The sequence below is a fragment of the Panulirus ornatus genome, chromosome 10 (genome assembly GCF_036320965.1).
Source record: "Panulirus ornatus isolate Po-2019 chromosome 10, ASM3632096v1, whole genome shotgun sequence".
In the NCBI taxonomy this organism is placed as follows: Eukaryota; Metazoa; Arthropoda; class Malacostraca; order Decapoda; family Palinuridae; genus Panulirus; species Panulirus ornatus.
In genome coordinates this window covers 787,043-800,836 of record NC_092233.1, presented here as the reverse complement: position 1 = coordinate 800,836, position 13,794 = coordinate 787,043, and the positions used below count along the sequence as shown (strand labels likewise).

The following is a 13,794-nucleotide window of genomic DNA, read 5'->3' as shown; positions in this document are numbered from 1 at the left end:
TTTGCCCTCCTTTCACCCTCCTGCATGTTCAGGCCCCGATCACACAGAATCTTTTTCACTCCATCTTTCCACCTCCAATTTGGTCTCCCTCTTCTCCTCGTTCCCTCCACCTCCGACACATATATTCTCTTGGTCAATCTTTCCTCACTCATTCTCTCCATGTGCCCGAACCATTTCAAAACACCCTCTTCTGCTCTCTCAACCACGCTCTTTTTATTTCCACACATCTCTCTTACCCTTACGTTACTTACTCGATCAAACCACCTCACACCACATATTGTCCTCAAACATCTCATTTCCAGCACATCCATCCTCCTGCGCACAACTCTATCCATAGCCCACGCCTCGCAACCATACAACATTGTTGGAACCACTATTCCTTCAAACATACCCATTTTTGCTTTCCGAGATAATGTTCTCGACTTCCACACATTCTTCAAGGCTCCCAGAATTTTCGCCCCCTCCCCGACCCTATGATCCACTTCCGCTTCCATGGTTCCATCCGTTGCTAGATCCACTCCCAGATATCTAAAACACTTTACTTCCTCCAGTTTTTCTCCATTCAAACTTACCTCCCAATTGACTTGACCCTCAACCCTACTGTACCTAATAACATTGCTCTTATTCACATTTACTCTTAACTTTCTTCTTTCTTCTTGAGGGTCAAGTCAATTGGGAGGTAAGTTTGAATGGAGAAAAACTGGAGGAAGTAAAGTGTTTTAGATATCTGGGAGTGGATCTGGCAGCGGATGGAACCATGGAAGCGGAAGTGAATCATAGGGTGAGGGAGGGGGCGAAAATCCTGGGAGCCTTGAAGAATGTGTGGAAGTCGAGAACATTATCTCGGAAAGCAAAAATGGCTACGTTTGAAGGAATAGTGGTTACAACAATGTTGTATGGTTGCGAGGCGTGGGCTATGGATAGAGTTTTGCGCAGGAGGTGCTTATTGTTTGGAATGCTCTATAACAGCTGAACAATTGCAAGTATTTGGGAGCACTTATTGTCTGGCGTGCTGTACATCGCTGAGTAATTGCTAACGTTTGGGAGCGCTTATTTTTTGCCGTGCTCTATATCACCTGAATAATTGCAAATAATCAGGGGCACCAATTATTTGGCGTGCTCTATAAAAGCTGAATAATTGCTAGTATTTGGGAGTACTTGTTGTTTGGTGTGCTCTTATGAGCTGAATCATTGCTAATATTCGGGTGCACTCATTGTTTATAGTGTTCTGTATCACCTGAATAAGTGCTAATATTTTAGAGCACTTATTGATCAGCGTGCTCTACATCAACTGAATAAATGCTAGCATTTGGGAGCACTTATAGTTTGGCGTACTCTATATCAGGTGAGTAATTGTTAACGTTTGGGAGCACTTATTGTTTGCTGTGCTCTGCAACGACTGAATAATTGCTAGTATTTGGGAACACTTATTATTTGCCGTGCTCTACAGAAACTGAATAGTTGCTAGTAATTGGGAGCACTTTGCGTTTGCTTTGCTCTATATCAGGTGAATAATTGCTAATATTTGATAGCACATATTGTTTGGTGTGTTTTGTATCATCTGAATAATTGCTAATATTTGGGAGCACTTGTTGTTTGGCGTGCTCTACAGCAACTGGATAATTGCTGATATTTGGGAGCACTTATTGTTTGCCGTGCTCTACAACTGAATAATTGCTAGTATTTGGGAGCACTTATTGTTTGCCGTGCTCTACAACAACTGAATAATTGCTAGTATTACTCTATATCACCTGAATAATTGCAAATATTTGGGAGCACTTATTGTTTCGCGTTCTCCATATCAACTGAATAATTGCTAGTATTTGAGAGTACTTATTGTTTGGCGTGCTCTATATCAACTGAATAATCGCTAGTATTTGAGAGTACTTATTGTTTGGCGTGCTCTATATCAACTGAATAATTGCTTACGTTTGGGGTCACTTATTATTTGGTGTGCTCTATATCAGCTGAACAACTGTAAATATTTGGGAGTACATAATGTTTAGCGTGTACTATATCAGCTGAACAGTTGCTAACGTTTGGGAGCACTTGCTGTTTGGCGTGCTCTATATGAGCTGAACAACTGCTAACAATTGGGGACGCTTATTGTTTGGCGTGCTCTATATCAGCTGAATAATTGCTGATATTTAGGAGCACTTATTGTTTGCAGTGCTCCATATCAGCTGAATAATTGTTAATGTTTGGGCGCACTTATTGTTTGGCGTGCTCTATATCAGCTGAATGATTAGTAATATTTGGGAGCACTTATTGTTTGGCGTGGTCTATATCAATTGAATGATTAGTAATATTTGGGAGCACTTATTGTTTGGCGTGTTCTATATCAGCTGAATAACTGCTAATATTTCGGAGCACTTATTGTTTGGCATGCTCTATATCAGCTGAAAGATTGCTAATGTTTGGGCGCACTTATCGTTTGGCATGCTCTATATCAGCTGAATGATTAGTAATATTTGGGAGCACTTACTGTTTGGCGTGCTCTATATTAGCTGAATGATTGCTAATATTTGGGAGCACTTATTGTTTGGCGTGCTCTATATCAGCTGAATGATTGTTAATATTTGGGAGCACTTATTGCTCGGCGTGTTCTCTATCTACTGAATTGGTAATATTTGGGAGCACTTATTGATTGGAGTGCTCTATATCAGCTGTATAATTGCTAGTATTTTGAAGCACTTATTGTTTAGCGTGCTCTGTATCAGATGAACAATTGTTAATATTTGGGAGCGCATGTTGTTTGGCGTGCTCTATATCAGCTGAATAATTTTTAATATTTGGGAGCACCTATTGTTTGACGTGCTCTATGTCAGATGAATAATTGCTTCTATTCCGGAGCACTTATTCTTTGGCGTGTTCTATATCAGCTGAATAATTGTTAATATTTGGGAGCACTAACTGTTTGGCGTGTTCAACATCAGATGAACAATTGCTAATCTTTGGGGGCACTCATTTTTTGGCGTATGCAACATCAGATGAACAGTTGCTAATCTTTGGGGATACTTATTTTTTGGCGTGCTCTATATCAGCTGAATGATTGCCAATAAATATTTGGGAGCACTTATTGTTTGGTGTGCTCTATAACAGGTGAACAAATGCTAATGATTGGGAGCACTTATTGTTTAGCGTGCTCTATAACAGGTGAACAATTGCTAATGTTTGTGAGCACTTATTATTTGTCGTGCCCTATATCAGCTGAACAATTGCTAATATTTGGGAGCACTTATTGTTTGGCGTGCTCTATATCAGCTGAATAATTGCTAATATTTGGGAGCATTTATTGTTTGGGGTGCTATATATCAGCTGAATAATTGCTAATATTTGGGAGCACTTGTTGTTTGGCGTGCTCTATATCAGCTGAATAATTGCAAATATTTGGGAACACTATACTTTGGCGTGCTCTATCTCAGGTGAATGATTGCTAAAATTTGGGAGCACTTATTGTTTGGCGTGCTCTATATCAGCTGAACAATCGCTAATATTTGGGAGCACTTATTGTTTGTCATGCTCTATAACAGCTGAACAATAGCTAATATTTGGGAGCACTTATTGTTTGGCATGCTCTATAACAGCTGAACAATTGCTAATATTTGGGAGCACTTATTGTTTGGCATGCTCTATAACAGCTGAACAATTGCTAATATTTGGGAGCACTTATTGTTTGACGTGCTCTATATCAGCTGAATAATTGCAAATATTTGGGGGCACTTATTGTTTGGCATGCTCTATCTCAGGTGAATAATTCCTAATATTTGGGAGCACTTATTGTTTGGCGCGCTCTATATCAGCAGAATATTTGCAAATATTTGGGAGCACTTATTGTTTGGCGTTCTCCATATCAGCTGAACAATGGTAATATTTGGGAGCACTTGTTGTTTGGCATGCTCTATAACAGCTGAATAATTGGTAATATTTGGGAGCACTTATTGTTTATCGTGCTGTACATCAGCTGAACAATTGCTAATATTTGGGATCACTTATTGTTTGGCGTGCTGATATTTGGGATCACTTATTGTTTGGCGTGCTAATATTTGGGAACGCTTATTGTTTGATGAACATTTTTGGTTGGATGATTGTTAAGAGTTGTGAGCGCTAATAGTTTGGTGTGCTGGAGATGAGATTGTGAGCGTGTAGGGTGATCGTCGCTGGCTACACCAACAAGAGCAGTAAACATGGCTAAGAAGAAACGTGTTGTAAAGTCGCTTGAGGACAATAAAATAGATCTTCCGTCTCTGTTGCCTCCTGTTCTTCGTGACTCAGATGAACCTGTAAAGAAAAAGGTATGACTAATCCTTAAGTTAACCCCATCAGTGTTTTTCAAGAAATAGTACTGCAAGGACAATGCAGCTATGAAAGCCACGTGGTTTGGACTGCAAATTGTATTAAAAATACTTTTAATAAAAGATACTCTAGTCTGAAGATATTGTTTGTAGTACATGCAGTAACGGGAGGGGTTCTGTAATTATGAAGTTTGTGTCGCCATTATGGTAGAAAGCTCATGTACAGCACTTCAGCCACTCCTGTGGGAGTGATTACCAAAGGTCACTGCACGAGGCCTATTGGCCCATGCTAGGCAGGTCCTGTTCCTGTCCACCCCACAACCAACCGCCTGGACCCTTAAACACATCCAACCTTAGTTTAAAGCTACCTAAAGACCCAAGTAGTTCTATAAATCAACTACCCTATTCCCGAACCAGTATTTACCCACATCCAACCAAAGCATAGTTTTTCTGATTTAAATTCATTATTTTTAGTCCCACCTAGTGGCGCCATTCCAAGAACTTTATTCATGTTACCTTCATTGATTCCCTGCACTCACTTAATCCCTCCTTCTCATAAGTGAGTGTAAATTCAGTCTTTTTAACCTTTTCTGAATGGGTGAAGTTTCTAATTTCAGGGTCATTTTTGTCATTCGCTTTTATACTCTCCCCAAACACTCTATATCATCTGCATAGTATGGAGCCCAAAACTTTACCGCATAATCCAAAGGGGGTCTCACCAACGCAAGTTAAAGTTGCAATAATACTCTAGTTTTATTCCTAACAGTCCTATTAATGAACCCTTACATCCTGTTAGCTGTATTACACACTTTAACACATTTTTGCCACCATTACCCCTTAATCTCTTGCATTTTCTTCTACCAATAGTAATATTGTCCAGTATGTAATTAGTGTTCGTGTCTTTACCCACACTAAGTGCTCTGCATTTATCTGTTCTGAATTCCATTTTCCATGGCTCTCTGCAAATTCTCTGAATTTTCATCTGAGTTGGTTACGGCTTTTATTTTTGTATCATTGGCAAATCAACTTAAGTTGTTGGTTATTCTCATATCCAAATTGTCAATTATATTTATTTATTTTGCTTTGTCAGTCTCCCGCGTTAGCGAGGTAGCGCAAGGAAACAGATGAAAGAATGGCCCAACCCACCCACATACACATGTATATACACACATGTCCACACAGGCAAATATACATACCCATACATCTCAATGTACACATATATATACACACAGACGCATACATATATACACATGCACACAATTCACACTGTCTGCCTCTATTCATTCCCATCACCACCTCGCCATACATGGAATAACATCCCCCTCCCCCCTCATGTGTGCGAGGTAGCGCTAGGAAAAGACATCAAAGGCCCCATTCGTTCACACTCAGTCTCTAGCTGTCATGCAATAATACCCGAAACACAGCTCCCTTTCCACATCCAGGCCCCACAGAACTTTCCATGGTTTACCCCAGACGCTTCACATGCCCTGATTCAATCCATTGACAGCACGTCGACCCTGATATACCACATCGATCCATTTCACTCTATTCCTTGCCTGCCTTTCACCCTCCTGCATGTTCAGGCCCCAATCACTCAAAATCTTTTTCACTCCATCTTTCCACCACCAATTTGGTCTCCCACTTCTCGTTCCCTCCACCTCCGACACATATATCCTCTTGGTCAATCTTTCCTCACTCATTCTCTCCATGTGCCCAAACCATTTCAAAACACCCTCTTCTGCTCACTCAACCTCGCTCTTTTTATTTCCACACATCTCTCTTACCCTTACATTACTTACTCGATCAAACCACCTCACACCACACATTGTCCTCAAACATCTCATTTCCAGCACATCCACCCTCCTGTGCACAACTCTATCCATAGCCCACGCCTCGCAACCATACAACATTGTTGGAACCTCTATTCCTTCAAACATAGCCATTTTTGCTTTCGGAGATAATATTCTCGACTTCCACACATTCTTTAAGGCTCCCAGGATTTTCGCCCCCTCCCCCACCTTGTGATTCACTTCCGCTTCCATGGTTCCATCCGCTGCCAGATCTACTCCCAGATATCTAAAAAAACTTTACTTCCTCCAGTTTTTCTCCATTCAAACTTATTTTTATTTTATTTTATTTTACTTTGTCGCTGTCTCCCGTGTTAGCGAGGTAGCGCAAGGAAACAGATGAAAGAATGGCACAACACATGCACATGTATATACATACACATCCACATGCAAATATACATACCTATACATCTCAATGTATACGTATATATACACACACAGACATATACTTATATCCACATGTACATAATTCATACTGTCTGCCTTTATTCATTCCCATCACCACCCTGCCACATATGAAATAACAACCTCCTCCCCCCTCATGTGCGCGAGGTAGCACTAGGAAAGGACAACAACAGCCACATTCGTTCACACTCAGTCTCTAGCTGTCATGTAATAATGAACAAGAGCAGTCTCAAGACCAACCCCTGAGGAACACCACTGGCTACATTGCCCCAATCCCATGTAACTCCATTGATGCATACCCTCTGTTTTCTGTCAGTGAGCCACACCCTAGTCCAAATACATACACAACCCCCAGTGCCATGTGCCGCTATTTTTCTAAGCAGACGCTCTGGAGGTACCCTGTCAAAAGCCTTACTTAAATCTAAAGTATACAATATCATAACTCTTACCCTGATCAACAGTTTCAGATACTTCATTAAAGAAGGAGAGAAGGTTACTGAGACATGACTTTCCTTTTGTAAATTCATGTTGAGAATCCCTAATGAGATCATGATTCTCCAAGTGTTCCTGTATTTTGTCTGCTGTAATTGATTCAAGAAATTTCCTCAATAAATGTCAAGCTGATACGATGATAATTATAGGTAATAGATCTTTCCCCTTTCTTAAAGATGGGAACAACATTTGCTGTCCTCCATTGCTTAGGAACTACACTTGATTCCAGAGACTGTTGAAACACATTTAAAAGCAGAACACTCCCTCCTCACATTCTTTCAAGACCCTTGCATAAAGACCATTTTGCCCAGGACTTTTTACTTCTAATCATTCTATTTGTTTCAAAATATCAAATTTATTCATTTTTATCACATAGCTTACTGCTTTCATCCCCCCTGTAGATTTGCTGTAGAACAGAAATGTTTGTATGCTCCTCCTGTGTAAATACTGATGTGAGGTGATTTGTTTTCAGCTTCACGCATTTCAGTCTCACTCTCAACTAACCTACCAGAATGTGATTTGTTAGGTCCAATTTTTCCCCTAACCTTTGTTCTTTACATTTGAAAAATCCTTTGGCATTGTATTTTTGCTTTAGTAGCTAACTTAAGTTTGTAATTTCTTTTATCCTTCCTAATCTCTGATTTTACCATTCTCTTGAATTGTGTTAGCTGATCCATAAACTGTTTCCCCCATTTTGCTTAGTTGTACAAGCCTTTCTTCTGCCTTATAAGGTGTTTTGTTTTATTATTTAGCCATTTTAGGTATTATTGTTTGTCCTGTATTGCCAAATGGAATATTCAATTCTTGTCCCTTTTTCATTGTTTCTGGAACCTTTCTACAGACACTGACAGCCAAAAAAGATTTATAAGGTAGATATTCAGAAGTTTTAGAAATGAATTATAGCCAATAAATGAATTAATTGAGTCCCTAGTTTATAAGTTACAGTGAGGCATATGGTTGTTAGTGCTGCTTTTATTTGGAATACTTTTCTTCATACTTTTTACCACCTGCAAAGAGAAAATGAGTTGTTGAACAAAGTGATGTGTAGACATGTTTTGATTTTTGTTCGTGGAATAGCTTTAGTTTTATTGAGGATTTTTATGGGATGGGATACTGTTGCTTGTGGAGGAGCCATTGTTTAAGTAAGCAAGAGGTTTAATGTTAGTTTTTTGTGGCTTGCAGTATTTAGGCATCCTCTGATGTGATAATGTCATTGCTTAGAAAAGGACAGATTTGTCATGAGTTGGGTTGCAAAGAGGTTGCAGGTTTTAAGGTATTAATGTATAGAGCTGACATTTATACTATACAAGTTTGCACTGGAGGAGTAACTGAGATAACTGTATGTTGGAATTCAGGATGTTGAAAAGCTTTTACCTCTGTTGTTTAACAGAGAATATCTCCAATTTCTCGTGTTACATAACTTAGTCGGAGATGTGATATGTTAATTGAAAAATTTTTCTACAGGGTAGATGGACCAACAAGCAGCGTGTGTTAGTATTTGCTTCTCGTGGCATAACATTCCGTGATCGCCATTTAATGGATGACCTTCGTACACTCATGCCACACAGCAAATGTGAATCAAAGAAGGAGCGTAAAGATGATCTTCGAGTCATTAATGAGGTATTGAGGATAATCCTATTGCAATCTTCTTTTTATGTCCTGTTTCATTGCATATATCTTCAGTATTTTTCTCCTTAATCATTTGCTTGGATTGGATTACATACATACATATAATATTTTTGACAATTTATAAAAGAAAGAGGCAAGAGGTCAAGAGAAAGGTGCAAGAGGTGAAAAAGAGGGCAAATGAGAGTTGGGGTGAGAGAGAGTATCATTAAATTTTAGGGAGAATAAGTTGTTTTGGAAGGAGGTAAATAAAGTGCGTAAGACAAGAGAACAAATGGGAACATTGGTAAAAGGCACAAATGGGGAGGTAATAACAAGAAGTGGTGAAGTGAGAGCGAAATGGAGTGGGTATTTTGAAGGGTTGTTGAATGTGTTTGATGATAGATTGGGAGATATATGGTGTTTTGGTCGAGGTGGTGTGTGAAGTGAAAGGGTCAGGGAGAATGAGTTGGTAAACAGAGAAGAGGTAGTGAAAGCTTTGCAGAAGATGAATGCCAGCAAGGCGGCGGGTTTGGATGGTATTGCTGTGGAATCTATTAAAAAAGGGGTGGCTGTGTTATTGACTGGTTGGTAAGGATATTCAATGTATGTATGGATCATGGTAAAGTGCCTGAAGATTGGCGGAATGCATGCATAGTGCCATTTTACAAAGGCAAAAGGGATAAAGGTCAGTGTTCGAATTACAGAGGTGTAAGTTTGTTGAGTATTCCTGGGAAATTATATGGGAGGGTACTGATTGAGAGGGTGAAGGCATGTACAGAGCAATAGATTGGGAAAGAGCAGTTTGGTTTCAGAAGTGGTAGAGGATGTGTGGATCAGGTGTTAGCTTTGAAGAATGTATGTGAGAAATACTTTGAAAAACAGATGGATTTGTATGTAGCATTTATGGTAAAGATGCTCTGTGACGGTATTAAGAGTATATGGTGTGGGAGGTAAGTTGCTAGAAGCCGTGAAAAGTTTTTCTCGAGGATGTAAGGCAGGTGTACAAGTAGGAAGAGAGGAAAGTGATTGGTTCCCAGTGAATGTAGGTTTGCGGCAAGGTTGCGTAATGTCTCTATGGCTGTTTAATTTGTTTATGGATGGGGTTGTTAGGGAGGTGAATGCAAGAGTTTTGGAAAGAGGGGCAAGTGTGCAGTCTGTTGTGGACGAGAGGGCTTGAGAAGTGTCAGTTGTTGTTCGCTGATGATACAGCGTTGGTGGCTGATTCGGGTGAGAAACTGCAGACGTTGGTGACTGAGTTTGGTAAAGTGTGTGAAAGAAGAAAGCTGAGAGTAAATGTGAATAAGAGCAAGGTTATTAGGTTCAGTAGGGTTAGGGACAAGTAAATTGGGATGTAAGTTTGATTGGAGAAAGACTGAAGGAAGTGAAGTGTTTTAGATATCTGGGAGTGGATTTGTCAGTGGATGGAACCATGGAAGCGGAAGTGAGTCGCAGGGTGGGGCAGAGGGTGAAGATTCTGGGAGCATTGAAGAATGTGTGGAAGTCGAGAACGTTATCTCGGAAAGCAAAAATGGCTATGTTTGAAGGAATAGTGGTTCCAACAATGTTGTATGGTTGCGAGGCATGGTCGATAGATAGAGTTGTGGGGTGGAGGGTGGATGTGTTGGAAATGAGATGTTTGAGGACAATATGTGGTGTGAAGTGGTTTGTTGGAGTAAGTAATGAAAGGGTAAGAGAGATGTGTGGTAATAAAAAGAGTGTGGTTGAGAGAGCAGAAGAGGGTGTATTGAAATGGTTTGGTCACATGGAGAGAATGAGTGAGGAAAGATTGACAAAGAGGATATATTTGTTAGAGATGAAGGGAACGAGAAGTAGGATACCAAATTGGAGGTGCAAGGATGGAGTGAAAAAGATTTTAAGCTGTCGGGGCCTGAACATACAGGAGTGTAAAAGGCACGCAAGGAATAGAGTGAATGATTAAGGGCAGCAAGTATGAATTATATGCATGTTTATATATGTATATGTGTAGATGTATATGTCTGTGTATGAAGCCCTGGGGATAGGGGAGAAAGAATACTCCCCACACATTCCACACGTGTCATAGAAGGCATCTAAAGGGGACGAGAGCGGGGGCTAGAAACCCTCCCCTCCTTGTGTTTTAACTTTCTGAAAGGGGAAACAGAAGAAAGAATCACGCAGGGAGAGCTCATCCTTCTCGAAGGCTCAGGTTGGGGTGTCTAAATGTGTGTGGATGTAACCAGGATGAGAAAAAAAGAGAGATAGGTAGTATGTTTGAGGAAAGGAACCTGAATGTTTTGGCCCTGAGTGAAACGAAGCTCAAGGGTAAAAGGGAAGAGTGGTTTGGGAATGTTTTGGGAGTAAAGTTGGGTTGATGTGAGGATGAGCAAGGGAAGGAGTAGCACTACTCCTGAAACAGGAGTTGTGGGAGTATGTGATAGAGTGTAAGAAAGTAAACTCTAGATTGATATAGGTAAAACTGAAAGTGGATGGAGAGAGATGGGTGATTATTGGTGCCTTTGCACCTGGGCATGAGAAGAAAGATCATGAGAGGCAAGTGTTTTGGGAGCAGCTGAGTGAATGTGTTAGTGGTTTTGAAGCACGAGACTGGGTTATAGTGATGGGTGATTTGAATGGAAAGGTGAGTAATGTGGAATTTTAGGGAATAATTGGTGTACATGGGGTGTTCAGTGTTGTAAATGGAAATGGTGAAGAGCTTGTTGATTTGTGTGCTGAAAAAGTACTGGTGATTGGGAATACCTGGTTAAAAAAGAGATATACACAAGTATACGTATGTAAGTAGGAGAGATGACCAGAGAGCGTTATTGGATTATGTGTTAATTGATAGGCACATGAAAGAGAGACCTTTGGATGTTAATGTGCTGATAGGTGCAAATAGAGGGAAGTCTGATCATTATCTTGTGGAGGCAAAGGTAAAGATTTGTAGAGGTTTTCATAAAAGAAGAGAGAATGTTGGGGTGAAGAGAGTTGTGAGAGTAAGTGAGCTTGGGAAGGAGACTTGTGTGAGGAAGTACCAGGAGAGACTGAGTGCAGATTGGAAAAAGGTGAGGGTAAAGGATGTTAGGGGAGTGGGGGAGGAATGGGATGTATTTAGGGAAGCAGTAATGGCTTGCGCAAAAGATGTTTGTGGCATGAGAAGTGTGGGAGGTGGGCAGATTAGAAAGGGTAGTGAGTGGTGGGATGAAGAAGTAAGATTATTAGTAAAAGAGAAGAGAGAGGCATTTGGACGATTTTTGCAGGGAAATGCAAATGACGGAAATGTATAAAAGAAGAGGCAGGAGGTCAGGAGAAAGGGGCAAGAGGTGAAAAAGAGGGCAAATGAGAGTTAGGGTGAGAGAGTATCATTAGATTTTAGGGAGAATAAAAAGATGTTGTGGGAGGAGGTAAAGAAAGTGCATAAGACATGAGAACAAATGGGAACATTGGTGAATGGGGAGGTAATAACAAGTAGTGTTGATGTGAGAAGATGGAGTGAGTATGATGAAGGTTTGTCGAATGTGTTTGATGATAGAGTGGCAGATATAGGGTGTTTTAGTTGGGGTGGTGTGCAAAGTTAGAGGGTTAGGGAGAATAATTTAGTAAACAGAGAAGAGGTAGTAAAAGCTTTGTGGAAGATGAAAGCCGGCAAAGCAGCTGGTTTAGATGGTATTGCAGAGAAATGTATTAAAAAAGGGGGTGCCTGTGTTGTTGACTAGTTGGTAAGGATATTTGATGTATGTATGACTCATGGTGAGGTGCCTGAGGATTGGCAGAATGCATGCATAGTGCCGTTGTACAAAGGCAGAGGGGATAAAGATGAGTGCTCAAATTACAGAGGTATAAGTTTCTTGAGTATTTCTGGGAAACTATATTGAAGGGTATTGATTGAGAGGGTGAAAGCATGTACAGAGCATCAGATTAGGGAAGAGTAGTGTGGTTTCAGAAGTGGTAGAGGATGTTTGGATCAGGTGTTTGCTTTGAAGAATGTATGTGAGATATACTTAAAAAAGCAGATGGATTTGTATGTAGCATTTCTGGATCTGGAGAAGGCATATGATAGAGTTGATAGAGATGCTTTGTGGAAGGTATTAAGAATATTTGGTGTGGGAGGCAAGTTGTTAGAAGCAGTGAAAAGTTTTTATTGAGGATGTAAGGCATGTGTACGAGTAGGAAGAGAGGAAAGTGATTGGTTCTCAGTGAATGTTGGTTTGTGGCAGGGTTGCGTGATGTCTCCATGGTTGTTTAATTTGTTTATGGATGGGGTTGTTAGGGAGGTGAATGCAAGAGTTTTGGAGAGGGGGGCAAGTATGCAGTCTGTTGTGGATGAGAGAGCTTGGGAAGTGAGTTAGTTGTTCGCTGATGATACAGCACTGGTGACTGATTCGGGTGAGAAACTGCAGAAGCTGGTGACTGAGTTTGGTAAAGTGTGTGAAAGAAGAAAGCTGAGAGTAAATGTGAATAAGAGCAAGGTTATTAGGTACAGTAGGGTTGAGGGTCAAGTCAATTAGGAGGTAAGTTTGAATGGAGAAAAGCTGGAGGAAGTGAAGTGTTTTAGATATCTGGGAGTCGATTTGGCAGCAGATGGAACCATGGAAGTGGAAGTGAATCATAGGGTGGAGGAGGGGGCGAAAGTTCTGGGAGCGTTGAAGAATTTGTGGTAGTCGAGAATATTATCTTGGAAATGGGTATGTTTGAAGGAATAGTGGTTCCAACAATGTTATATGGTTGCGAGGCGTGGGCTATAGATAGAGTTGTGCGGAGGATGGTGGATGTGTTGGAAATGAGATATTTGAGGACAGTATGTGGTATGAGGTGGTTTGATCGAGTAAGCAATGAAAGGGTAAGCGAGATGTGTGGTAATAAAAAGAGTGCGGTTGAGAGAGCAGAAAAGGGTGTTTTGAAATGTTTTGGTCACATGGAGAGAATGAGTGAGGAAAGATTGACCAAGAGGATATATGTGTCAGAGGTGGAGGGAATGAGAAGTGGGAGACCAAATTGGAGGTGGAAAGATGGAGTGAAAAAGATTTTGAGTGATCGGGGCCTGAACATGCAGGATGGTGAAAGGCGTGCAAGGAATAGAGCAAATTGGAACGATGTGGTATGCCGTGGTCAACATGCTGTCAGTGGACATGATTTTTGATATTAAACAAAGCATGTGATTATTGTCCTGT

At 40.5% G+C, this 13,794-nt stretch overlaps 1 protein-coding gene across 1 annotated transcript in view; it reads left to right on the top strand.

Moving 5' to 3' along the window:
* The first annotated feature begins 4,136 nt into the window (after positions 1 to 4,136).
* Positions 4,137 to 13,794, top strand: part of LOC139750715 (ribosome biogenesis protein BRX1 homolog) — a 105,847-nt gene continuing 96,189 nt past the window's right edge. The window contains exons 1-2 of the mRNA XM_071665389.1: positions 4,137 to 4,295; positions 8,504 to 8,659. Of these exons, the coding sequence (XP_071521490.1) occupies positions 4,188 to 4,295; positions 8,504 to 8,659 (264 nt within the window). The 5' untranslated portion in view covers positions 4,137 to 4,187. The remainder of the gene's footprint in view (positions 4,296 to 8,503; positions 8,660 to 13,794) is intronic.